Below are 26487 nucleotides of genomic sequence, written 5' to 3'. Positions count from 1 at the left end.
GTCGTAACATTGTTATCATTATTGGTTTTGGATTGTGATGCCCACTTTGATTGAGTATGAATATTTGATTTTATATTCATATTTTTAATGACTTTGTTTTATGCATATAATTAAAATTAAGTGCATAATATTATGATTTGAATTATGCAATTTAATTTTGTGAGAATGTCAACATATATTTATAAAAGTTGTGTTTTCTTTTTGTTTTGAGTATTAAAAGTCAAAAAACAGAAAACAGTTTTTAGTAAACAGTCCCCACAAGTCCAATTGTTTTTCCATATAAAGCTAAATGGAAGTTTGACTATTTTCCCTTATTTTATTTAGAGCCAAAGACTATAATTATCAAGGAGCCTTAATATGAACAAGCTAGTTAATTGCATGAACTTGCAAGATCATTGCGAATACTCTACAGAAAATAAGCCGGAAAAACGACTCAATATATTGTACAGAGCGAGTTTGTTTTCCTATAAATAGCTAATACATTTAGAGCCTTCTCATAATAATCTCATCTCCATTGATTAAAACACATATTATATATATCTCATGGCTGCCCCCAGCTATGATTTCAGATTGATTCTTGCAGCCCTTTTCCTGGCGGGGGCGTGGGCATCTCAAGAAGTTTCCATGTTGGAGCGCCATAAGGAGTGGATGGTTCGCTATGGGCGTTCATACAAAGATGACGCAGAGAAGGCAAAGCGGTTCAAAATCTTCAAAGAAAATGTGAAGTTTATTGAATCATTCAATAAGGCTGGCACCCATCTTACTTACAAACTTGGCATTAATCAATTTACTGATTTAACAAATGAGGAGTTCAGTTCCACCATGTGTCTTAAACCAGTTTGATTTATCAATTCAATTTTCTCTGTTGGGCCGTCACAAATGAGTCATTGCTTTAAATGTGTGGATTTGACATCATTTGGACAAAAATGTGTAGATTAAAAATCCTAGACAAAAATATATAAAGTACCAATGCCATTACCTTCTTTTCAAAACCTTATTTGAAAGAAGGTAATGGTAGCACCTTCTTTTATTTTCTTTTGGTTTGGCCAGGAAAGCCACAAAGAAAGGCAATGCAATTGCATTCTTTTCACAAGTTAAGAAGAATGTAATATGGGAGAACCCGGGTTCGATACTCACAAGTGACGATTATCCCTGGCTAGCTCCCGTGCCTGCCTGAGTGAGTGTGTGTGAACCTGGACCGTTATTGCCTTCTTACACCATTAATTTGTTTAATATATGTGATTATAAGATCTTCACAGTAATTAAAGAATTCATACAGTTTGATAAGCATCCTTATTAATTTAATTTTATATTTAATTAAAATACAACCCTTGCAATTTTTATTACTTCGATTTTTTTTTAATTTTTATTTTATTAAATATTAATTAACAACATAAAGTTTTTTAAAAAAATAATCACATTAAAAAGATTTTAAATTTTTAAATTGTCTTTTGTATAATAATAATAATAATAATAATAATAATAATAATAATAATAATACACTACAGTACTCCTAATAATAATAATAATATAATAATAATATTAAAAATAAATCAATCAATCAATAAAATTTGTACTGTGCACGTGAGCTTAAGCTTGATGATTGCGCTGTCAGTTTTCTTCTCTCTCCTCTGTCAGTTTATTTTATTTTATTAATTTTTTTTTAAAAAAAGAAGGTAATCTCATTACCTTCTTCTCACAAACTTTAATGAGAATTTGAAGAAATTAATGAGGATAGTACTTTACACATTTTAGTCTATATTTTTATTCTTACACATTTTTGTCTCATCTTTGTCAAATCCACACAAAACCAGCTTGTCTCAACTGGACTCTTAGGTTGACCTTATCCCTAAAATTTTACCCACTTTCTAAATGACATGGCATACCACTTAGATTTCTTTTTCTTTTTTACATTTTTTTACTTTTTGATTTCTTTTTATTATTTTATTATTATATATATAATATAAAATGAAAGTGGGTCCCATTTTAGAAAGTGAGATAAATTTGTAGGGATGTAAAATAAATAGTAGAGAATTTGTAAATTTGATGATGTAGAAGTGGGACACATTTTAGAAAGTGAGAGAAACTTGCTGGGTTAAGGTTAGCCTTATTAGACGAAGCATTGGTCAGGCACTACTAGAGAGTTTTCACCGGCTACAACGGCACCGGCAACTGTGGCTCTGGAGGCACCCACGCTGTGACGGTCATTAAGTATGGAACAAGCAATGATGGAGTGAACTATTGGTTGCTGAAGAATTCATGGGGAACCGGTTGGGGCGAGAATGGTTATATGAGGATAGTCAAAGGGATCAATGATGTAGGAGTTTGTAGAGTTAACACATGGCGGTTTGTTACCCTACTGCTTAAAATATAATAAGAATTATTGGTACAAATTCGTTGCTAAACTGTAACAATTAAAATTATTAAAATTTTGGAGTCTGCCTGCAAGAATTTTTGCATCAAAATTTGTCACTAATATTAGAACAATGAAAATATTTAGTTGCAATATCCATCGCAAATCTTTTGTTAATCTGTCGATAAATGTCTATTTAACGCAGAAATTCAAATTCGTTGCTAAGTTGTCGCTATTCCGTTGCTAATTTAACAATAGAATAGTTCCATCGTAAAATTCGTCATTATATAGGCGCTTTTTGTAGTGCGAGATGAGGAGTCAGGTGGAATGGTGAGAGGAGGAGTCAGGCGGAGTGTCGAGAGGAGGAATCAGACAGCCAGAGCATGTTATCTTCAAGCTTGCAAAAAGATGGGGAGCAAAGAGACGCATGTTCATACTATCTCTTGTTAGTCAAAGAAAGAGGTACTGGTTGAGCGACCATAACCAGCCATTGAGTTGGAGAAAATAGAGATTGATCTTAACCACCATGATAGACGGGTGAGAATCAGGGTCGGGCAACCTGTGAATTAAGGGAAGCGATTATCTGAGTGCTCTGGGAGTACAAAATCATCTTTGCTTGGGGACCAGAGGATATGCAAGGAGTCGACCGAGCAATTATCACACGTAGATGGGTTGTCGATTTGAATCACAAGCAAGTCATGTAAAAGAAAAGGCATATATCGATCAATCTGAGGGACTTCATGATCAAGGAGGGTGAGACCTTAATGGCAATCGAGCACATTCGTGAGATAAAATACCCAATTAAAATGGTTAGTCAATGTGGTGTTGGTGCCCAAGCCACCTATTTGGCACATGTGCGCTGACTATACATATCTTAATAAAGCTTGTCCGAAAGACCCATTTATGTTGCTCCGCATTGACTAGATGGTGGATGAGACAACTGTTAATAAAATGACTTGGAAAAATATTATGAATTGAAGATTCACTTTCTACTCATCTCTATTGTTAAAGTTTTGTGGAACAAAGCAGCTGTTCACTACTCAAGCATGCAAAATGTAGACTGAACCAGCTTGAAGATTGTTCAAGCGACTAATTCAAGGCAGTTCGAAGATCACACATATAAAGGGTATCTGTTATTCTTCAAATGAGAGGTTTTTCTTAAAATTTACAAAGAGAAGTCAATCCACTTAGAGGTTTCTTTGAGCAAAACTGATGACTTAATCATGTTCACTGAAGCTGATTAGAAATCACACTCAACTCAAGTCTCATCAATCTTTATTGGTCAAGGGTGGATAATCAACATGGAATTGATTGGAGTCAAAGTAAGCTGCAATTTACGGGGACCTTAATTTTGGAGATCAAAATATCGTTAGCCAATTCATCAAATTGAGAACTCTTCAACCTAGATAGCTAAGTCCTTAACGTTGTCAATTGAGTTCTTCACACTTTAATTTTCTAGTTGATTTGTTGAATCTCTGTTTTGAAGTTAATGGAGAGTTTAGCCGCCTTTTCATGGGATGCCCCCCCCCCCCCCCCCCCCCCCAGATTTAGGATTATGAACTCTCTCCGAACCAGGTTATCAAATCTTGAGTGTTCTTTACTGCTTTCATTTGGTTACCTGCCTTTTAATTGTGCGAATCACTATATACTGATAGTTCTGTGAGTAGTTTAGTGAATGTTCATTTAGAAAATTAAATGTTAACCACTTAATTGGGTTTATCACTTAACTATTTGATTAACACTTAGATTAGCCTTAAGTAGTCAGACTATTGGTAATTGGCCTAAATGATGACAATCAAATGAAAGTCATTGATGTAATATGACAAAGTTAAAATAGTAGGATTAAATATATCAATGCCACAATAGTTGAAGAAACGGAATTTGCTCAATATATATATAGTCACAAAATTATGAGTGTTTTAAAAAAATATTTATTTATTTTCTTGAGTCTAGCTATTTTATATTTACTGGAGTACTAAACAAAAATACTCATTTTATTTAAATCAATTAGTAATTCTATTTCAAGAATCCATTTCTGGCGGCGAGTGTTACAGTCGGCGACTGAGCATAGAAATAGAATGAGTGGAGGAAGATGATGATGATGACAAGAGCTCCAAAGCTCGCATCGGGGGGGCCATCTAGCAACAATAGAAGCAGTTGGAGGCCAACTTTTCTTCATCTGCTCTTTGCAGCTGCCATTTTCTCCATCATCGTTTTCACCATTCAGTCCTCCCTCTTCACTGGTTTAATTTCCTTTTTATTCCCACCCTTTCTAGCCCTAATTATTATTACAGACTAGTATTTATTTGTTTTTTTTTAATCCTCCAGCTTGTTTCGAATTGAAGCAATCTGGAAATCTAAAAAAAAAAAAAAAAGAAAACAGAAATTTATTCGAATTTGCATTCTTCGGCACGGACGACATTATTTTCGTTGCAGGTAAGGGCGGCTAGATTTGAGCCGTTGGTCTAGATTTGATGAGCGACTCAGATGTAACCGCATGACTGCACCTCAGGCCTCTTTTGCGCCTCTTCAGTGTAGCCGCTTAGGCAGTGCCTAGGTACTAGGCGCTACTCTATCGCCTGACTAGAGCGCTTAGCGCCTACTGCAATGTAACCATGCTTTTATTAAAAAAAAAATCTAAATCCTATCATTAAGTATTTTCATCATGCAACAAACCCTAATTATATGCAAAACTAAGCAATAATAGAACTTGAAAACAACAAAATATCTACTATACTAATAAAAGCCAAAGAGAGTTAGGCCTAAAATGGGTAGAAAAAATGGCGGTCAAATTATTTAATCAAATGGACGGTTCAGATGAATTATATAATCAAATACATGGTTAAGATAATTCAGATTAATATTATTAATAGAGATTACCTAATTTAACCTTACTTTTATGATTATACGTTAAGTTTTCCGTTAAATATTATCTTCTCTGTTAATATTTCGTTAACTTTTAACTTACCCATTAATTCTATAAGAAAGGTCCTAGGTTCGAACCTCTTCTCAATCAAATTTGACATAATTAAATTTCTCACTCTATTTTACTCTTATTAAATTAAATATATTAGTAACTACAACAAAAAATGATACTATACATATGTATTTCTTTAATTTAGAATTATGTGTCTACAATACCTTTATTTGAAAAAATTATTCATTATCAAAAAATTAAATTAAATAAGAGAAATAATTTCATTAGTTATATTGTCTTTATTTTCTCTCATGCAAAGATTCTTTATATTCAAATTTATCAATTAATATTCATTACATCGTTCATTATCTTATTTTTACAATATCTTGTAATTAAATATCAAAGTTATAGTACAAAATAATGTTATATATTTATTTACCAAGTATTTTATTAATACTATGGAAATTTTTTTTAAAAAATAATTTGAAGCTAATTATATTAACTACTTGGGGATTGGTTGACAAAGAGAGTACTCAAATAACCCAACAAATTGAAGTGCAATAACTCTATTTTACTCTTATTGAATTAAATAAATTAGAAGTTACACCAAAAAATGATACATATGTATTTTTTTAATACCATGAAAAAAATAAAAAAGAATAGTTTGAAACCAATCATATTAACTAGTTTGGGGATTTGTTGACAATGAAAGTACTCAAATAACCCATTATCCAGCAAATTGAAGCGAGAAACTACCTTTTAATATCTTTGGAATACATAATATTTTATATTTTCAAATTTGTATTAATTTATTTATTCTTTTTTCTTAAACTAGAGATTTCTTTATCCACAATAACTCATTCAACAATAATAGTCGAACCAAATAAACCCAAGCAGAACACCTAAAGGAAAGTCCATAGCTCCTATATCATAATCTCATTGCATGACGTTGTCATCTATTCTACCAATACAATAACCGAATTGCAAATAACACACTACCAACAAAAAGGAAGAGAACGTAACAAATAGTAAAGATGAAGAAAATGACAATATTACTCAAAAGGGAATTAAGAACACTTAGAAAAATTCAAACTAAATGTAGTATTTATTTAGACTATCATTTTTAGATCAAATATTTAGTCTATCAATTTTACAAGGTTGCAAACATTTATTTTAGTAATAATTATAATGAATTTTCTATATTATCTTGGATTCATATACTTTGAGTTAGATATTTAAATAAAAAAATTCGACATTCAATTACCCATGTATAAACTTCTCCTATATAATCTTGCATTAATGTACTTTCAAATATTTATTTAAATATAAACATTGGACATTAACTCAATTCAATGCGCATATAAAACTAGTATTCTAAATAAGTTCTAAATTATAAATAACTAAAATTACTTCACACGACTTCGACCATTGACCACTTCAAACCTTCTACTCGGGTAAATAACAAGGGGGTCAAGTAACTGCAACTCATTTGCCACTTGACATCCTTAAAGTCCATTCTTTAATGTTTGTATGTAGTTGCCCCGATCCCTTCTACTCGGGTAAATAACAAGGGATCAAGCAGTCCGACTGCCCAACTTATCACAAAGGTAAAATTTGTCGCAGAAAATTAAAAATTAAATCTTATCACCAGTAACAACCTCTCAAATGAGGGACTCTTTGTGGCTTGTGCGCAGTAAACAAAATTATAATCTCTTTACAATTAATGATAAAATCATAGTGACTCACCGGCACATGACATAGGAGGACCCGTGTCTGGAACATGGATGTAACCGATCACATTGAGTGAAATTTTTACATTGCTACTATTAAGACTCGATCATGTGTACTTGTTCACAATTCAACACCCAAGATCCCGCTAAGCTGCCCGTGGCCCGTGCAAGCATCTACAATTAGTCTTAATATTACTTCATTATTATAAACTTGCATTATAAAGGATGCATTTATTGTTTAATAGCAAAACTCCTAGCCTCTATGCAATAATATTGGATTCAATAATTACATATTGCAATTGGAGTAAATCTGTAAACTTTTATGATGAGTTTATTTCGAGAGGGCAAAAATGAACAGATACTAGTATACTACATTGTAACAGAGTCAATAATATTTAAAAAAAAAAAAAAAAAAAAAAGACAAAGATGAGGAGATGCCGTAATTGATTGTCAATTTGTCATGCCTGAACTGTGTACGGATATTTGCAGGATACATTTAAAAGCACCACGACAATGGTAAACCATATAATATTTTAATCTATTTTTTTTTTAAAGATTTAGTCACTATAATTATTAATAGATGTTGATTTTCGTAATTGATGTACATATAGATATAGATGACAGTAGTCGTACTGAATTGAAGATACTTCAGTTTCATGATTTCCACCAATTTTTTAAGATTACATGCACAGATTTATTTTTTATATAATAATTAATAAGTAATAATTGGACTTGCATAACGCAGTTATTTTGAGGTTTATTTTAGTATTATTGACTCGGTTACAATGTAATATCTGTTCATAATTACTTTCTCAACCTCATAAGCACAAAGAGTCAATACTGTCTCAAGGGCTCGAACCCATGACCTCCCATGTGACTTGAGTTAATTGCATTTTTCATCCTAAATTTATAGGTGATCGACATTTCACTTTTAGTTAATTTCTTTTTTGATCTTAGTATTATTCTAACATGACCAATTTTTATTCTCCATCAACAAACTTGTTTAAATTACATTAAATATTAAGGCATTTTAGTCTATTCAATTTTAAGTATTAATTCATTTTTTGGTCATAGATCTATATGTGTCATTTCACTACCGCGGAGGCACATATTGCAATTGTAGAAGACACCCGACTCTAGTCATGAATTATGTATTTTTTTTCAAAATAAAAATAAAAATAAAAATATAGCGAGTCAACCTACTTTGTATTTAAAAAAAAAAAAAGATCGAAATGCATTCATATTTAATGTCATTTAAACAGGGGTTGACGGAAGACAAAAATAGTCAAAAACCACAATAATACTAGGACTAATAAGAGATGTTATAAAAAATATATATAAAATGACACATAAATTTAAGATCAAAATAGAATTAATTCTATTTATTTTTTATTGATATAAGTCAAAATTATTTGTTTTAACATTTTATACTTTCTTAAACTAACTCACGAATCGACTTATAAAACACCAATCGATAAAAGTGAATTAGGACTAGAGAAATTTGACCGACATATTTTACAATCCAACCAGTAAAAACCCACGAAAATGGTAGTCCATCGTGAGGTAGATGAAAATAGGACATTACTGATTTATTGTGCACCTAATGCTAAAATGGTTCAGCCAATTTGGACAACAACTGTCAACTGACCACGTCAACCGTTTACTCGGGTAGAAGACCAAGTTGCCATTACTGTTAAAGCTGCAAGCTAATGTTTATAGTTGCCTCTCTGTCCTTCAACTTTTATTGTCAACAATACCATATTGGTCAATTATGAATAACCTAGGCTGGTTTACCTCATTATGGTTATTTGTCGGCTAGGGTCACAGGGCGATGAGAAAACCTCGTTAAAAGAAAAAAGAACAATACCATAGTGGCTTTAAACGCATTTGACCTGCTTTTCTAATAGTCTAATACATATGGTTGAGATTATAGGTTTATTATTATGATAAACGTTATAACTAATAATGAATCAATTAGTGTGGATGTTCTTACATTTTTTCTCATAAGAGCTCAACTTCTAAATATTACATTTTTTCTCATAAGAGCTCAACTTCAGTTATAACGAATCAACTAGTGTGGATGCTCTTACATTTTTTCTCATAAGAGTTCAACTTCTAAATATTATATTTTTCGTGAAAAGTATTACAATTACCATTATAAGTAATAAACAATTTATTATTATTGATTAGTATTAATTACATTTTTAACACAAGTTTTAATTTATATTTCCATTTTCAATTTGACTTGACCCGCCTTATAAATAAGGATTCGTGAGACGGTCTTACACAAAACTCATAACCCATGTTAATATTATTTTGAGAAGTTTAACTAAATAACATAATAAAATACTATTACTTTAAGTTGACATTGTAGTCAACTCGTTAAAAAATTCTTATTAAAAAAAAAAACTATATTATTGTGCCTTGCAATAATACATCAACTTGGCTAGTTGGCTTTACTTTGTTGGCAAGCTTTATGTTACTCTTTCCTTACCTATAAATAGCTATCACATCCAGAGCATTCTCATCGTACTCATTAATCAAAACACATATATATACATCACTCATTCCATATCATCATATATATATATATACTAATTAACTATATATCTTCTATGGTCCTTAGTTTTGATTTCAGATTGGCTGTTCTTGCAGCCCTTTTCCTGTTTGGGGCATGGGCATCTCAAGCCGCTGCCGAATATAACTTCAGGCCAGAGAGGCCAATTAAACCTCCGCGTAAACAATTCGGCAACGACAATTCCGAGGTTGAAACTAAGACGGAGACCCCAGAGGTTAATTCATCACCGGCGCCGCCCACTAAGACTACACCACCGGCACCGGATCAGAGTTCCACTCCAATTCTTGAATCTGTGGACCGGATAGCGAATCGTGCTGAGATGAGTGATTCTATAGTCCAACCCCACTCTCAAAACTGCGGTAACTATATCTTAACAATCACACACTTCCTTTTAATTTTGAATCCCAAACCTAATGGTCCTGGCCACAACCCACTATTCTGGGTTGGGTTGGATAAGAGAATGTAAATTGCAGGACATGCCTCAGTGAGGTAAGGTTGAAATGCTACATTTTTTATAAAGTTGAGAATCTCTTCCATTAACAATTTGAACTCTCAGATATTTGTTGAGTACTATACCTACTCTCAACCTTTCTACCACTGAACTATATCCCGTGCAGGACTCACACACTTCTCTTTTACTGTTAAGTTATATAAACAATTTATATTGACTTGATAACCACAAGATTGCAAGTGTGACTACTATTAGTAGACATATTAATCTTTTTAATTTGATCTGGTCAATTATAGACAACCCAAATTTGTTTATCTTTTATCAATTAGAATCACAAAGTAATTTTAGTAGGGTCGTGGGTTTTCCATGTTACTCAAGTTATATGGATATAATTGTATATATAGATGGCGTATTAATTGTATATTGGGAATGTACAGGTGAAAGCAAGAGATACATGGGTGGGTGGTCACCGTTGGTAATCGGAGCGGTGCTCTTTTATCTGCTGCAACCGGGTCTGATTTTCCAGTGGCCGGGAAACAATCGAAAGTTGGAGTTCAAAACCGAGAAGACCAATGGCAAGGCTATGTTCATTCACACTATGATATTCATTGTTATCTACGTTATTATCATCGCGCTCTCTCATGGTAAAATCTGATCTATATGTACCCACTGATTCATATGGCGTCTGAATTTTTATTTTTATGTTTTTTGGATTCTACATTCCAATCCATCTAATGTACCGATAAATTTATGTTGTTCCGCAAGCTCATCCTAATTGATCAGGCTATTGAATTAGTAATCACAAGTTACAAGTTCGACTCTTAATCAAAACAGCTTATTGACTTTCTTGATTTAGACTGATTTACATCATTGGTCCTTTGTGGGCTAGGTTCCCTCGTTATCCAAAGAAAACTATCCGTTGTTGGTGCTGAATAAACTATCAATCTTTTGCTTTTGTTTTTTTTTTTTTTAATAAATTTGGCTTGGACTGATTTGCAATCTTTCCACTGGTTCATAATTGATCACGCACGTACAGCTTCAAACTTTCAGTGTAAAATTAAATTTTGAAACACTTTAACAACAGACGAGTCTTTGTCTTTTTTTAAAAAGTAGAGTAGGCACTGGTTTACAATTATGCATATCGATTTGATGAAGAAGATTAGAAATATATTTATGTTGTGTGAACAATAATAATCCAGTAGACAAGAAAAAAAAGGTTAAACATTCCAGAAAAAAAAATTTAAGACTACCTAAACCATTCATTGCAAATTCAAATTTTAAAATATAGACAAGGGAAGAAAGAAGAGAGGAGTGGGACCAATGAGAATGATATTATCAACCTACAATAAAATTTATTGATTTTCTTGATGAGTAATATAGGTTTTTCTTCTTTTTTTTTTTTAACCCCATTGTGTACTTTGTCAATTAAAGCGACAAAGTGAAAAAGGCCTAAAGTTTGATATTGTGGTAATTATTCAGGTGATTTTAGGCCTATGTTATTTTTAAAAACAAACGTTTAAATTGTTCATTTAAAAATATGAGACTTTAGGCACCTGATCTTAAAAAAATTATAATCCTAAAGTCGGTTGACACTTAAAAAAATAATAATAATAAAAAAGACTCGTCTGTTGTTAAAGTGTTTCAAAATTTAAAAAAGTAAAATAAAAAGACTAATCCGTTGTTAAAGTGTTTCAAAATTTAAAGAAGTAAAAAGCTCAACCGCCAAACACAATTTTCCCTACAATAAAAATTATGTCATGATTTCACCTTAATTGGATGAAGGTCAAATCATGCATACTAACTATTGACAAGGCCAATCCTATCATTTTATGATGCAAACTAATCGCATTCCTCCATCTAATATATAAATTAAGGTAAAAATTTGGATTTATATAACTATGATTGTACGTTTGTAAACTATTACAATATAGTATTTGTTCATACATACTTTCTCAACCTACTGAAGCACAACAAGTCAACGCAACTAATCGCATTCCTCCATCTAAGATATAAATTAAGGTAAAAAGGCATTCCTCCATCTAGATATAAATTAAGATAAAAATGTAGTATTTAGCACAACGAGCCAACGCCCCAATGGAAATTAAACCTATGACCTCTCACTTAGAAGGGCCACAATTATGCCACTTGACCACAAGGCCTTTAATTAAAATGTGATACTGATATGGAAGGGTTTAGTTAAGAACAGGTTTTAGCTAAAAAGTGATACTGATATGGTCCATTCATTTGGTAGATCAATGGTTGACGATTACTAAAATATAAGGAAAAAATGACGGGATTAGTTTTATAAATATTATAAGCATAAAAATTTATAATAATTATAAAATTGAATCTTTGTTTTTTGTTTTACTAAAACCCCAACCATTGATAAACCTTGATAAATGGTTCTGATTCGTCATCACTTTTTACAAGAGGGGTTGTTCTCATTTGAAATAGCTAAGAGAGAGAACCAACTATAAGAGAAAGATCTGAAAAATATCTTAAAATAGTGAGCAAAAATAGGTCTTTTCTTGTTTAACCAAAATAGGTTTATTTCGATCACTTCATTCTCCTTGATTAGCTAATGAACATGTGCATCTTTGGGTGTGAGTGTGTGCGCATTTCTTGCTCCCTTTTTTATTCTATGACGTGAGCCCTAATAGAATTGAATATGTGCATATATGTGTGCACTGCTCCCTTAATTATTAACTTACTCATCAATTTCAATAAGAAAGATCTTAGGTTCGAATCAATCCCAATCAAATTTGGCATAATTAAGTTACTCACTCTTTTTTACCCTTATTAAATTAAATAAATTATTAGCTACAACAAAAAGTGATACATATGTATTTCACCATTTCTTTAATTTAGAATCATGAGTCTACAATGCCTTTTTTTTAAAAATAAAAAATAAAATTATTCATTATCAATAAATTAAATAAAATAAAATAAATAATTTCATTAATTATATTGTCTTTATTTTCTCCAATTCAAGGATTCTTTACATTTAAATTCATCAACTGATATTCATTACATTATCCATTATATTCTTTTTACACTATCTTGTAATTAAATATCAAAGTTATAATAGAAAATAATGTTATATATTTATTTACCAAGTATTTTATTAATACCATGAAAAAAAATTTTAAAAATAGTTTGAAGCTAATTATATTAACTACTTTGGAGATTGGTTGATAAAGAGAGTATTCAAATTACCCAACAAATTGAAGTGAGAAACTACCTCGTAATATCTTTAGACTACTTCATATTTAAAATGCTCAATTTTTAGTTTTTTACTACTTTATATAATTTTATTCCTTAAACTAGGAATTTCTTTATCCACAATAACTCATTGAATAATAATGGTTGAACCAAATAAATCCCAAGCAAAACACCTAAAGGATTGGTATGGTTTTATATATGTTGATAATAATATGTAAATTTTAATTATATCAGTACATTTTAAACTGTCAATGGCTGAGACTACAACAATGATGTAATCAATTTGGCAAACCTAGAAAATGAAGAAATTTCAAAATAGCCACGGTTGATTCATTCATTTATCCTGTATGTAAAACACTTATTGTATATTTATTAAATATATTAGAACTAATATAAATTTATGATTCATTTCATCTTCTAGACTCAACTTACTTAGATTACAGGCAAAATCAACATCAACCTTCACAACAAATTAAAATACTTGGTACATAAGATGTAGTCAATATTTATTAATATAAAAAAAAAGTTTAAGCGCACAAAGTGGAAAACAATTTTTTTTGAAAACCAACACACCGAATATATTAACTTAGCAAAGAGTTCAAAAACAGGGAGGACAGAACCTCCAAACAGAACGGGTGATAGTAGCCCCCTCTTCCTTAGCTAAAGAATGGGCAACCCGATTGGTGTCCCTGCTAACAAAACTAATAAAACAACCTGAAATAGATGAAAGTAAATGAATACAAGACTGGACCACGTGACCGGCATACGTACGAGCTCCAACCTTGTGATGAAGATTTGAGACCAGTGTCTGACAATCCGAGAAGACAATGATGTCTGAATAATTATGCTCCTTAAACCAAGATAAAGCCTCTGCTAAAGCTTCCACTAAATAAGGATCGTGAGGACATAGCATGGGGCCATTCGCAGCTGCTACAAAGGAACCGTCTCCATTATGCACATAGAAGCCGAACGCTGGTGCATTGTTTGGACCAATAAAGCCTGCATCAACAAAGCAAAATTTTCCAGTGAATACCAATTGATCCGGTCGTGGAAAACGGCGCATCAATTCTGGAGTGGCAGTGACTGCAGATCGTGGTTGGTTGAGGGAACTCCACGCACTCCACTGGGCTTGAAGTCGACGCCATAGTACAGCTGGAGAAGGCAGGGAGCCTTCCCAAACTGCCTGATTCCTCGCCATCCATAATGCATGAAGCACACCACAGATTTGTCCCTTAAGATCATGCAGGTTCGGTGCTGTACTCTCAAGCCAGAGCTTTGTCCACTGCATGAAATCTAGCCCATTAAGTGGAAAACAATTTAACTGGAAGGTTAATGTCAATTCAATAAAAAATTTATTAAAAAAAAAAAAAACAAACACACACTCACACACAAATTAAGTATTACACTCATTCTTACTAATTCTAAAAATATGAACTTGAAAATAAATATATCCAAAATGGATATGAAAATTATTGATGAAACATCAATATTTGAACTACCTGCAGAGTTACGTTATTGTTGTTACTATCAAGTAAACAAGTTATAGAAATATAACTAGAGGTACTACTCACGAACATATACAAATATAATAATTATTAATATTTTATTCAATATTTCCACATGAGACATGTAGGGGAACAAACTACTACTGCAAAATATCAACAAGCGTTTGCAAGATCAAGAGTTCATATACTACAACTAAGATCCAATCATATACACAACAAGGAAAACTTATAGCTTCCTACATCATGACGTTATCATATATGTTACTAACAATAACTCAGTTACAAATAACACACTACCAACAAAATGGAAGCGGACAAATAGTGAAGATGAAGACAATGACAATGTTACTCAAAAGAAAATTAAGAATACTTAGAAAAATTCAAACCAAAAGTAGTATTTATTTAGATTATCGTTTTTAGGCCAAGTATTTAGACCATCGATTTTACAAAGTTACAAACATTTATTTTAGTGACAATTATAATGAATTTACTATATTATATTGAATTCATATACATTGAATTACATATTTAAATAAACACATTCAACATTCAATTACCTATGTATAAACTTTTCCTATATAATCTTACTTGATATATTTTTAAATATTTATTTAAATATAAATATTGATCATTAACTCATTCGCGCAATGAACAAATAAAACTAGTATATATGTTTTTGTGTGGGGGGATTGGGAATAGTCACATATATATTTACTACTAAACAAAAATACTAATATATTTATTTAAATATAAACATTCATTATTAACTCATTCGCGCAATGCACAAATAAAACTAGTATATGAATGGGGGTAGGGATTGGGAATAGTATGCTACTAAACAAAAATACATTTAAATTAATTAATATTACTAGACAAAAATACTCATTTTATTTAAATCAATTAGTAATTCTATTTATACGGGAGGTGGTGGTTCGAGCCTTAGTGGAGGCAATACTGACTCTTGTGCATTGTAATAGAGGTAGTGGTATTAAAAAAAAAAAAATTAGTAATTCTATTTCAAGAATCCATTTCTGGTGGCGAGTGTTACAGTCGACGACTGAGCATAGAAATAGAATGAGTGGAGGAAGATGATGATGATGACAAGAGCTCCAAAGCTCGCATCGGGGGGGCCATCTAGCAACAATAGAAGCAGTTGGAGGCCAACTTTTCTTCATCTGCTCTTTGCAGCTGCCATTTTCTCCATCATCGTTTTCACCATTCAGTCCTCCCTCTTCACTGGTTTAATTTCCTTTTTATTCCCACCCTTTCTAGCCCTAATTATTATTACAGACTAGTATTTATTTATTTTTCAATCCTCCAGCTTGTTTCGAATTGAAGCAATCTGGAAATCTAAAAAAAAAAAACAGAAATTTATTCGAATTGAATTCACATTCTCCGGCACCGACGACATTATTTCCGTTGCAGGTAACGGCGGCGTTAATGTCATCAACCGAGAGGAAATCCGGATCTTATCTGATTTTCAGTCCAATCTTCAGCAATGCGTGGTGGGTCGCCTTTACTTTTGAGCCAATTTATTTAGAGATCTATGTCCTATTTGCTTTGATGCTGAGTGGTGAGTTTGAATTTTTGTTAGGCAAATAGAGGGCTTGGGCTTACAGCTCAAATTATTGATCATTGTAATATAATTCTCAAATTCCCTCAAGGAACAAACAGCACTTGGGTATGTCTCTACCTGTATGTAGTTTCTTCGTTTGTCTTGTTCCTTAACTATCCCCTCTATAATTTACAACATTTATTTGCAGTACAATGAGCAATTCAAGATTTTTGAACCCCTTGAGTACAAATATGATGTTTGTGAGGCTATTCTGTTGTGGGAACAGGTTTGTTTTCCTAGTTGTTTCCTAACTTTCAATATAGCTATTAGCTTAAATAAAATGAGGTAATTTGAAATGAAATGCAGTATCGTAACATGACCACTGTGTTGACAAGAGAATATCTGGATGCTAGGCCTGATGGATGGTTAGACTATGCAGCAAAAAGGATCGCACAATTGTATGTTTCAACTTCATCTTTCAGTAATCCCATTTTTTAATTTCCCCCTAATTGTTGCAATACTTATTCTGTTTATTCTTTAATTGTAGAGGCGCTGACAAATGCTACAACCGGACTCTTTGTGAGGAGCATCTTAATATACTTTTACCTGCACAGCCACCCTTTCACCCCAGACAGTTTCGAACATGTGCTGTTGTTGGGAATTCAGGTGACCTCTTGAAGACAGAGTTTGGACCAGAAATTGATAGTCACGATGCTGTTATAAGAGACAACGAAGCTCCTGTTAACGAGGTAGTGCCATATTTCTGGTGGTGTTTCCCATAATAAGTCATATAAGATTTTTGTACTGGCAGTAGGGACCTCTATTCTTTATTGATCTTCTTTTTCTTTGTAAGATTGTGTATCCTTGTAATGGGGAACGACTTTCATAGTTCTTTCATTGACATAAGAATGAAGTGTTTCAAATAAGTTTAATACCTATCATCAGCATGTAGTAAGACACCATAAAATACTATCTTGGTCCCATTCCAATGATTAGTATTAATTTGTCTAAGTTAATTAGTATTTTAGGTGTTCTTATGTCTTCAACTCTATACCAATGGTAAATCAGACATTTAGGTGAAATTCTAATTTGTTTTGTTCTTTTGCATATATCTTGCAGAAATATGCCAAGTATGTTGGTCTGAAGCGGGATTTTCGCTTGGTTGTGAGAGGTGCTGCTGGTAACATGATTACAATTCTTAATGGGTCAGGTAAGTTATATTATTATCAAATTAGTTTGCATTGAGATTGCTACTTTAGTATTTTCCTTTCTTTTCCCCATGTTAAACAATGATGCCTAAAACTTTACATGCTATCGAAATATAAGTAATTGAATGAGCCCACTTAGTAACATGAGTCAGGTATGAAGTGTACGTTTAGTGTAGTGGTCAAGTGCTCACCTGTTGACTGAATATATCATTGGTTAAAGCAATATGGCTCAGTAAGATGACAGTCAGTCATGTTTTTATAATTGGAGGCTTAGGCATCAGTACTCAGTACTCACTACTCAGTAACATTATCGTATAGAAGTGTTCTGAACCAAATTGGCTCTTGGTTCAGTAACAAAATTTTCATTTCTGGATTCTGTTCATCGCAGATGATGAGGTGCTTATAATTAAAAGTCTTACACACAGAGACTTCAATGCAATGATAAAGGTAATATTTTTCCTCGGATGTACAATACCCTTTATGTCATCTTTTTTTGTCTTCTTTCATCAAGGACATTGATTTTTACTTGAACGCCAATTTGAACAAAAGGATAGGATGCCAATTTGATGTTTTCCCTTGTTGGCAGCGCATACCAAATCCAGTTTACCTCTTCCAAGGTATTGTCTTGCGCAGAGGTGCTAAAGGAACCCTCTTCCAAGGTATTGTCTTGCGCAGAGGTGCTAAAGGAACTGGAATGAAATCAATAGAACTAGCGCTTTCCATGTGTGACATTGTTGACATATATGGTTTCACAGTTGATCCTGGGTGTGACATTGTTGACATATATGGTTTCACAGTTGATCCTGGCTATACAGAGTGGTAAGTTGTGGAATTATGTAGTGAAAGGATGATAATAGATTGATGAAGAAGAGAGCTTATTTTTTATTGATTTCACTTGGGAGTTATGGCTATTTATGAAAATAGGTGGACCACTTTGTATTTCCCAAAACTCTTTTATAATTTGTTGTTATTATGGTTTCAGAGTTGATCCTAGTTATACGGAATGGTAATTTGTAATTATGCTGTTGAGAATTGGTTTTGTATATCTATCACTTGTAAGATGATACTCTGCATTTTCTAGGACTCGGTACTTTTCTACACCAAGGAAAGGGCACAACCCACTTCAAGGGAGGGCATACTACCAACTGTTGGAATGTCTTGGTGTAAGGGCATTTTCATTGCTCAAAGCTGTAATTTTTTAATGAATTGTGTTATCATCCAAGACTCTTCTAACCAAGGATTTTCAATTCCTTGTAAGGTTATTCGGATCCATTCTCCCATGAGAGCACAAAGGAAGCAAGACTGGTCAGATGTTCCTAGTCGAGAAATGATAAACAGGGCTCAGAAAGCTGCTTTGCAATTGAAAAGAAGTGCGGCTGATCAAGTGGGAGGATTGGGACAGTTTGTGAACTGTAAGGTGTGGGGCAATGCAGGTCCATACGGGAGCGGGCCAATATCTGGATCTCCAGATATGACAGATGTGAGGAAGAATTCAAAATACAGTAAATGGGAAGTTCTGCCTTTCAAGAATCTGAGGGAAGAGACGAGGCAGCACTTTCTTCAGATGGAAGGTGTCTCTATGTACAAAATGGACGGCAATAAGCTAGACGATCTAGTTTGTGTAAGACATCCCCAGAAATCTGAGGCTGAGGCATAAGAATCCGACGACAGATAATTCCCTACTTTGCAATGCTAGTCTTTACAGAAATTGCCAGGTTGTTTTTGTGTGCTAAATTGCGAACCAAGGTGAACACATCCCATCCCGTCCCGTCCAAATGGGAATGCCATTTGACGAATTTGGAGAAGTGTCATTCTGAAGCTAGATCAACAGATACATACAGCAAACACTTTGTAGTAGTTTCAAGTGTACAATTACAACTACTCTAAGCAGAGTTTTTGTAGAATCATTGCATTTGCTACAGATTTTTAATGTACCAATTTGATGTCATAGTTTATGGGCAAATTATACCAGACCCTGGTCCAAAAATGACCTTTAGATTTTGTATTCCAATATTTGTAATTGACACATTCTATATTTACAATTAACAGTTTCTGTACTTGTAGTTATTATATTATGTGTTAGTAATTATCAAGTTACAAGTTATTTGTTTACATATACAAAAACTGTTAACTGTAAGTTTATAATGTGTTAACTGAAAGTACATAATTTTTGCATTAGGATTCATAATACTGTGAAATCAGAAAAATCTGTGTTTCTTACTTGCATTTTCTACAATGACATGCTGCCATAAATATACATGTTGGAAACCTCTACACTATTGATGTCATTTCATCTTTCTATGCTACACTATTGAAGACATTTCATCTTTCTATACTACTGATGCCATTTCATCTTTCTATGCTACACTATTGAAGTCATTTCATCTTTCTAGGCATAATATAATAATTCTCAACATCCCCCCTCAAGCTGGAGCGTGAATATCAAAAGCTCCAAGCTTGTTACACAAATATTCAACTCTAGGATCTCTTAAAGCTTTGGTGAAGATGTCAGCCAACTAATCATTTGTACCTACAAATGAGGTAACAATTTCCCCGGATGCAATCTTTTCACGAACAAAATGACAATCAATCTCAATGTGTTTTGTTCTCTCATGAAAGACAGGATTAGATGCAATATGCAAAGCTGCTTAATTGTCACACATCAGTTTAATCGGCCCTTTCATGTAGAATTTTAATTCAGATAGGAGATGCTTTAACCAGATTAGTTCACATGTTCCCAAGGCTATTGACCGANAACTGTTGGAATGTCTTGGTGTAAGGGCATTTTCATTGCTCAAAGCTGTAATTTTTTAATGAATTGTGTTATCATCCAAGACTCTTCTAACCAAGGATTTTCAATTCCTTGTAAGGTTATTCGGATCCATTCTCCCATGAGAGCACAAAGGAAGCAAGACTGGTCAGATGTTCCTAGTCGAGAAATGATAAACAGGGCTCAGAAAGCTGCTTTGCAATTGAAAAGAAGTGCGGCTGATCAAGTGGGAGGATTGGGACAGTTTGTGAACTGTAAGGTGTGGGGCAATGCAGGTCCATACGGGAGCGGGCCAATATCTGGATCTCCAGATATGACAGATGTGAGGAAGAATTCAAAATACAGTAAATGGGAAGTTCTGCCTTTCAAGAATCTGAGGGAAGAGACGAGGCAGCACTTTCTTCAGATGGAAGGTGTCTCTATGTACAAAATGGACGGCAATAAGCTAGACGATCTAGTTTGTGTAAGACATCCCCAGAAATCTGAGGCTGAGGCATAAGAATCCGACGACAGATAATTCCCTACTTTGCAATGCTAGTCTTTACAGAAATTGCCAGGTTGTTTTTGTGTGCTAAATTGCGAACCAAGGTGAACACATCCCATCCCGTCCCGTCCAAATGGGAATGCCATTTGACGAATTTGGAGAAGTGTCATTCTGAAGCTAGATCAACAGATACATACAGCAAACACTTTGTAGTAGTTTCAAGTGTACAATTACAACTACTCTAAGCAGAGTTTTTGTAGAATCATTGCATTTGCTACAGATTTTTAATGTACCAATTTGATGTCATAGTTTATGGGCAAATTATACCAGACCCTGGTCCAAAAATGACCTTTAGATTTTGTATTCCAATATTTGTAATTGACACATTCTATATTTACAATTAACAGTTTCTGTACTTGTAGTTATTATATTATGTGTTAGTAATTATCAAGTTACAAGTTATTTGTTTACATATACAAAAACTGTTAACTGTAAGTTTATAATGTGTTAACTGAAAGTACATAATTTTTGCATTAGGATTCATAATACTGTGAAATCAGAAAAATCTGTGTTTCTTACTTGCATTTTCTACAATGACATGCTGCCATAAATATACATGTTGGAAACCTCTACACTATTGATGTCATTTCATCTTTCTATGCTACACTATTGAAGACATTTCATCTTTCTATACTACTGATGCCATTTCATCTTTCTATGCTACACTATTGAAGTCATTTCATCTTTCTAGGCATAATATAATAATTCTCAACATCCCCCCTCAAGCTGGAGCGTGAATATCAAAAGCTCCAAGCTTGTTACACAAATATTCAACTCTAGGATCTCTTAAAGCTTTGGTGAAGATGTCAGCCAACTAATCATTTGTACCTACAAATGAGGTAACAATTTCCCCGGATGCAATCTTTTCACGAACAAAATGACAATCAATCTCAATGTGTTTTGTTCTCTCATGAAAGACAGGATTAGATGCAATATGCAAAGCTGCTTAATTGTCACACATCAGTTTAATCGGCCCTTTCATGTAGAATTTTAATTCAGATAGGAGATGCTTTAACCAGATTAGTTCACATGTTCCCCATGTCATTTCATCTTTGCTATCTACACTATTGATGCCATTTCATCTTCTATGCTACACTATTGAATCATTTCATCTTTCTAGGCATAATATAATATTCTCAACATCCCCCCTCAAGCTGGAGCGTGAATATCAAAAGCTCCAAGCTTGTTACACAAATATTCAATCCTAGGATCTCTTAAAGCTTTGGTGAAGATGTCAGCCAACTAATCATTTGTACCTACAAATGAGGTAACAATTTCCCCGGATGCAATCTTTTCACGAACAAAATGACAATCAATCTCAATGTGTTTTGTTCTCTCATGAAAGACAGGATTAGATGCAATATGCAAAGCTGCTTAATTGTCACACATCAGTTTAATCGGCCCTTTCATGTAGAATTTTAATTCAGATAGGAGATGCTTTAACCAGATTAGTTCACATGTTCCCAAGGCTATTGACCGATATTCTGCCTCTGCACTAGATCGAGCCACCACATTTTGCTTCTTACTTTTCTAAGATATTAGGTTGCCTCCAAGAAAAACACAATATCCTGATGTTGATTTTCTATCCCAAGGGCTGATGAGCACAAATGATGAGTGTAAAAAGGGTGTAATGTCGTTCCGCTGAGGATTGGTGTTATGGCACGAAACTGTGTGAATTACCAGGCACTAGAGTATATGAATTTATAGAATCCAAGTAACAAAGACTGAATGATGTGGAATAAAAGAAAGCAATTGACTAAGGTGAAAACTATATGATAAAGGTATGGGCCAAATTAGGGGGATTGTAATCTTGATGTTCCAACCAACTCAGGATTAGGGAAAGAATAATTAACCAAGGGATTTATGGGCAATGCACTGAAGAATTCAAGTCAGCTACTTTCGTAATCAATAACAAGAATTAGGCTACAATTGCCCCACTGTCGTGATGCATCAATTATAACCTTAAACACCTAAGCATTGTAAGCCCCCAAAATTACCTCTACTTTCATAGCAGGAAAATTAGGTTGAAATTGGTAAGGCTCGAGGTCTCCATCCAACTTTCGTTGTAATGAATCTCTCTCCTAGACTAGCAATTAATTGTGGCCATCAATCAATAACAAGTAGAAAGAAATCCCCAAATCAACATAAACCCTAGGTAAAATATTCAATCCCTTTATGCAATTAATTACCAATTGAACATCAAGATTAACAATGGATCCCTAATCCAAACCCATAAACGAACTACTCCGGCATGATGGGAGTAAACAAAACAAAGCAATAATTAGTAACCATAAACATTGCAAGAAAGTAATAAAGGAATAAGAGAACTTAATTGATAAAGAACAAATTCAATCTTCAATCTTTGATTCCAATCTTGAAATAAAATAATCTAATGTAAAACTAGTCTAAACTATGCTGGGGAAATATAAACTAAAAGCTAGGGTTCAGAACGCTGTAGGGGAACCTCCTTCAATTGTAGAGAATAGGTCAAATATATAGGAGGTAGATGGGCCTTGGCCCATTAGGCATCTTCCAATTCTTTTCCAACTTGTATTCTTCCTTGTAATTCCCTTTTCTTCCAGAACTTGTCCAAAATGTTCCAATATTCTTCCTTTGTTGTTCCTTGTAGATAATTCAACACTTGGACAATATAACACACAAACAGTTCCCAATTTCACTATGATACAGAAAATAACCTTCAAAACAACTAGAATAAGGGGTGAATAATTGTACAAAATAGCAGATATCAAGGGCATCCAGCCCAATCTGCATCAGTATAACCAATAATCTCTGTATTTCCATGATCATTGTATAACACTCCGGTCCCGGGAGACTTCTTGATGTNCCCAAGGCTATTGACCGATATTCTGCCTCTGCACTAGATCGAGCCACCACATTTTGCTTCTTACTTTTCTAAGATATTAGGTTGCCTCCAAGAAAAACACAATATCCTGATGTTGATTTTCTATCCCAAGGGCTGATGAGCACAAATGATGAGTGTAAAAAGGGTGTAATGTCGTTCCGCTGAGGATTGGTGTTATGGCACGAAACTGTGTGAATTACCAGGCACTAGAGTATATGAATTTATAGAATCCAAGTAACAAAGACTGAATGATGTGGAATAAAAGAAAGCAATTGACTAAGGTGAAAACTATATGATAAAGGTATGGGCCAAATTAGGGGGATTGTAATCTTGATGTTCCAACCAACTCAGGATTAGGGAAAGAATAATTAACCAAGGGATTTATGGGCAATGCACTGAAGAATTCAAGTCAGCTACTTTCGTAATCAATAACAAGAATTAGGCTACAATTGCCCCACTGTCGTGATGCATCAATTATAACCTTAAACACCTAAGCATTGTAAGCCCCCAAAATTACCTCTACTTTCATAGCAGGAAAATTAGGTTGAAATTGGTAAGGCTCGAGGTCTCCATCCAACTTTCGTTGTAATGAATCTCTCTCCTAGACTAGCAATTAATTGTGGCCATCAATCAATAACAAGTAGAAAGAAATCCCCAAATCAACATAAACCCTAGGTAAAAGATTCAATCCCTTTATGCAATTAATTACCAATTGAACATCAAGATTAACAATGGATCCCTAATCCAAACCCATAAACGAACTACTCCCGCATGATGGGAGTAAACAAAACAAAGCAATAATTAATAACCATAAACATTGCAAGAAAGTAATAAAGGAATAAGAGAACTTAATTGATAAAGAACAAATTCAATCTTCAATCTTTGATTCCAATCTTGAAATAAAATAATCTAATGTAAAACTAGTCTAAACTATGCTGGGGAAATATAAACTAAAAGCTAGGGTTCAGAACGCTGTAGGGGAACCTCCTTCAATTGTAGAGAATAGGTCAAATATATAGGAGGTAGATGGGCCTTGGCCCATTAGGCATCTTCCAATTCTTTTCCAACTTGTATTCTTCCTTGTAATTCCCTTTTCTTCCAGAACTTGTCCAAAATGTTCCAATATTCTTCCTTTGTTGTTCCTTGTAGATAATTCAACACTTGGACAATATAACACACAAACAGTTCCCAATTTCACTATGATACAGAAAATAACCTTCAAAACAACTAGAATAAGGGGTGAATAATTGTACAAAATAGCAGATATCAAGGGCATCCAGCCCAATCTGCATCAGTATAACCAATAATCTCTGTATTTCCATGATCATTGTATAACACTCCGGTCCCGGGAGACTTCTTGATGTATCGTAGAATCCTTATGACAGCATCCCAATGGCTGTCACATGGAGAGGCCAAAAACTGACTCACAATACTCACTGCAAAAGAAATGTCAGGACGGGTGACTGTTAAGTACAACAGTTTTCCAACCAACCTTCGATATCTTCCTGGATCTGAAAAGAGTTTCCCTTGTTCTGGTACAAGCTTAATATTAGGATCCATGGGAGTATCAATTGGTCTACAATCAAGCATACCTGTTTCCTCTAATATGTCTAAAGCATATTTTCGTTGAGATATACAAATCCCTTGCTTTGACTGGGTAACTTCTATCCCTAAGAAGTATTTTAATTTTCCAAGATCTTTTGTTTCAAAGTGTTTGAAAAGATGTTGCTTTAACTGGACCATTCCTTCCGCATCATTTCCTGTGATAACAATATCATCAACATAAACAACAAGATAAATACTTTTACCTTGTTGATGCCGATAGAACACAGAATGATCCACTTTGCTCCGAATTAACCCAAAATCTTGTAGAACTGTGCTAAAGCGTCCAAACCAGGCACGTGGAGACTGTTTCAATCCATAAAGAGAGCGTTTTAGTTTGCAAACCAGGTTAGTCTCCCCCCCTTGAGCAACAAATCCAGGAGGTTGCTCCATATACACTTCCTCTTTGAGATCCCCATGTAAGAATGCATTCTTGATGTCTAACTGGTATAGAGGCCAATGATGTATAGCAGCAATAGAGTGAAAGATCCTGATGGAAGATATCTTGGCCACAGGTGAGAATGTATCGGTGTAATCAACGCCAAATACTTGAGTGTACCCCTTGGCTACGAGTCGAGCCTTGAGTCTGTCTACCTGTCACCCCTTGGCTACGAGTCGAGCCTTGAGTCTGTCTACCTGTCCATCTGGTCCAACTTTGAGAGCCTTGAGTCTGTCTACCTGTCCATCTGGTCCAACTTTGACGTTATAGACCCATCCTACCTGTCCATCTGGTCCAACTTTGACGTTATAGACCCATCAACAACCAACAACTGTTTTGCCAGGAGGTAATGGAACCAAGTCCCAAGTTCCCGAGGAATGTAAAGCAGCCATTTCATCTACCATAGCTTGTTGCCAACCAGGATGAGAAAGAGCCTCTTTAACCGATTTAGGAACAGAAACAGATGATAAACTAGAGATGAAGGCATTATAAACAGGGGAAAAACGGTGATAAGAGACAAAATTATATATAGGATAGGGATTGTGAGTAGACCTGTTACCTACCCGACTAGCAATGGGAGGACTGGAAACTGGAGCAGGAACCGCATCCAAGGGAAGAGACAGCTCAGGAGATGAATCAGCAGGTTCAATGTTTGCAGCAGTAGTGGTTGGTGGCAATGTTGACCGACAATGATAGGTGAACTGGAATGGAGAAACAGTGTGGGTTTGTAATGGATTGGGAGGTAGGACA

The 26487-nt window shown here is 34.0% G+C and overlaps 3 protein-coding genes across 5 annotated transcripts; all 3 read left to right on the top strand.

Annotated features, from left to right (window-relative positions):
* The first annotated feature begins 9554 nt into the window (after nucleotides 1-9554).
* Nucleotides 9555-10841, top strand: LOC116033027. Its single transcript, XM_031275780.1, has 2 exons — nucleotides 9555-9937; nucleotides 10467-10841. The coding sequence occupies exons 1-2, from the start codon at nucleotides 9616-9618 to the stop codon at nucleotides 10682-10684; spliced, it is 540 nt and encodes a 179-aa protein (XP_031131640.1). The 5' UTR covers nucleotides 9555-9615; the 3' UTR covers nucleotides 10685-10841.
* A 4965-nt stretch (nucleotides 10842-15806) lies between these two features.
* On the top strand, nucleotides 15807-19589 carry LOC116033698 (sialyltransferase-like protein 1). Of its 3 annotated transcripts, none has more exons than XM_031276454.1 (13): nucleotides 15807-15995; nucleotides 16182-16261; nucleotides 16351-16437; nucleotides 16520-16597; nucleotides 16678-16769; nucleotides 16859-17060; nucleotides 17431-17521; nucleotides 17908-17966; nucleotides 18106-18136; nucleotides 18179-18249; nucleotides 18292-18338; nucleotides 18601-18682; nucleotides 18778-19589. In XM_031276454.1, exons 1-13 carry the CDS (start codon nucleotides 15845-15847, stop codon nucleotides 19174-19176), a joined length of 1470 nt encoding a protein of 489 aa, XP_031132314.1. In that variant the 5' UTR covers nucleotides 15807-15844; the 3' UTR covers nucleotides 19177-19589. The 3 variants fall into 3 exon arrangements, with proteins under 3 accessions (XP_031132314.1, XP_031132317.1, XP_031132315.1); XM_031276457.1 differs by lacking the exon at nucleotides 18292-18338 and adding an exon at nucleotides 18514-18525 and having other exon boundaries at nucleotides 18179-18284; XM_031276455.1 differs by having other exon boundaries at nucleotides 18106-18163; nucleotides 18206-18249.
* Nucleotides 19590-20280: 691 nt separating this feature from the next.
* On the top strand, nucleotides 20281-21201 carry LOC116031975 (sialyltransferase-like protein 1). Its single transcript, XM_031274354.1, has 2 exons — nucleotides 20281-20294; nucleotides 20390-21201. Exon 2 carries the CDS (start codon nucleotides 20411-20413, stop codon nucleotides 20786-20788), a length of 378 nt encoding a protein of 125 aa, XP_031130214.1. The 5' UTR covers nucleotides 20281-20294; nucleotides 20390-20410; the 3' UTR covers nucleotides 20789-21201.
* The last annotated feature ends 5286 nt before the right edge of the window (nucleotides 21202-26487 follow it).

Source organism: Ipomoea triloba, chromosome 10 (assembly GCF_003576645.1).
Source record: "Ipomoea triloba cultivar NCNSP0323 chromosome 10, ASM357664v1".
NCBI classification, from domain to species: Eukaryota; Viridiplantae; Streptophyta; class Magnoliopsida; order Solanales; family Convolvulaceae; genus Ipomoea; species Ipomoea triloba.
The sequence above is the reverse complement of the archived record's forward strand: the minus strand, read 5'-3'. Positions and strand labels throughout refer to the sequence as shown.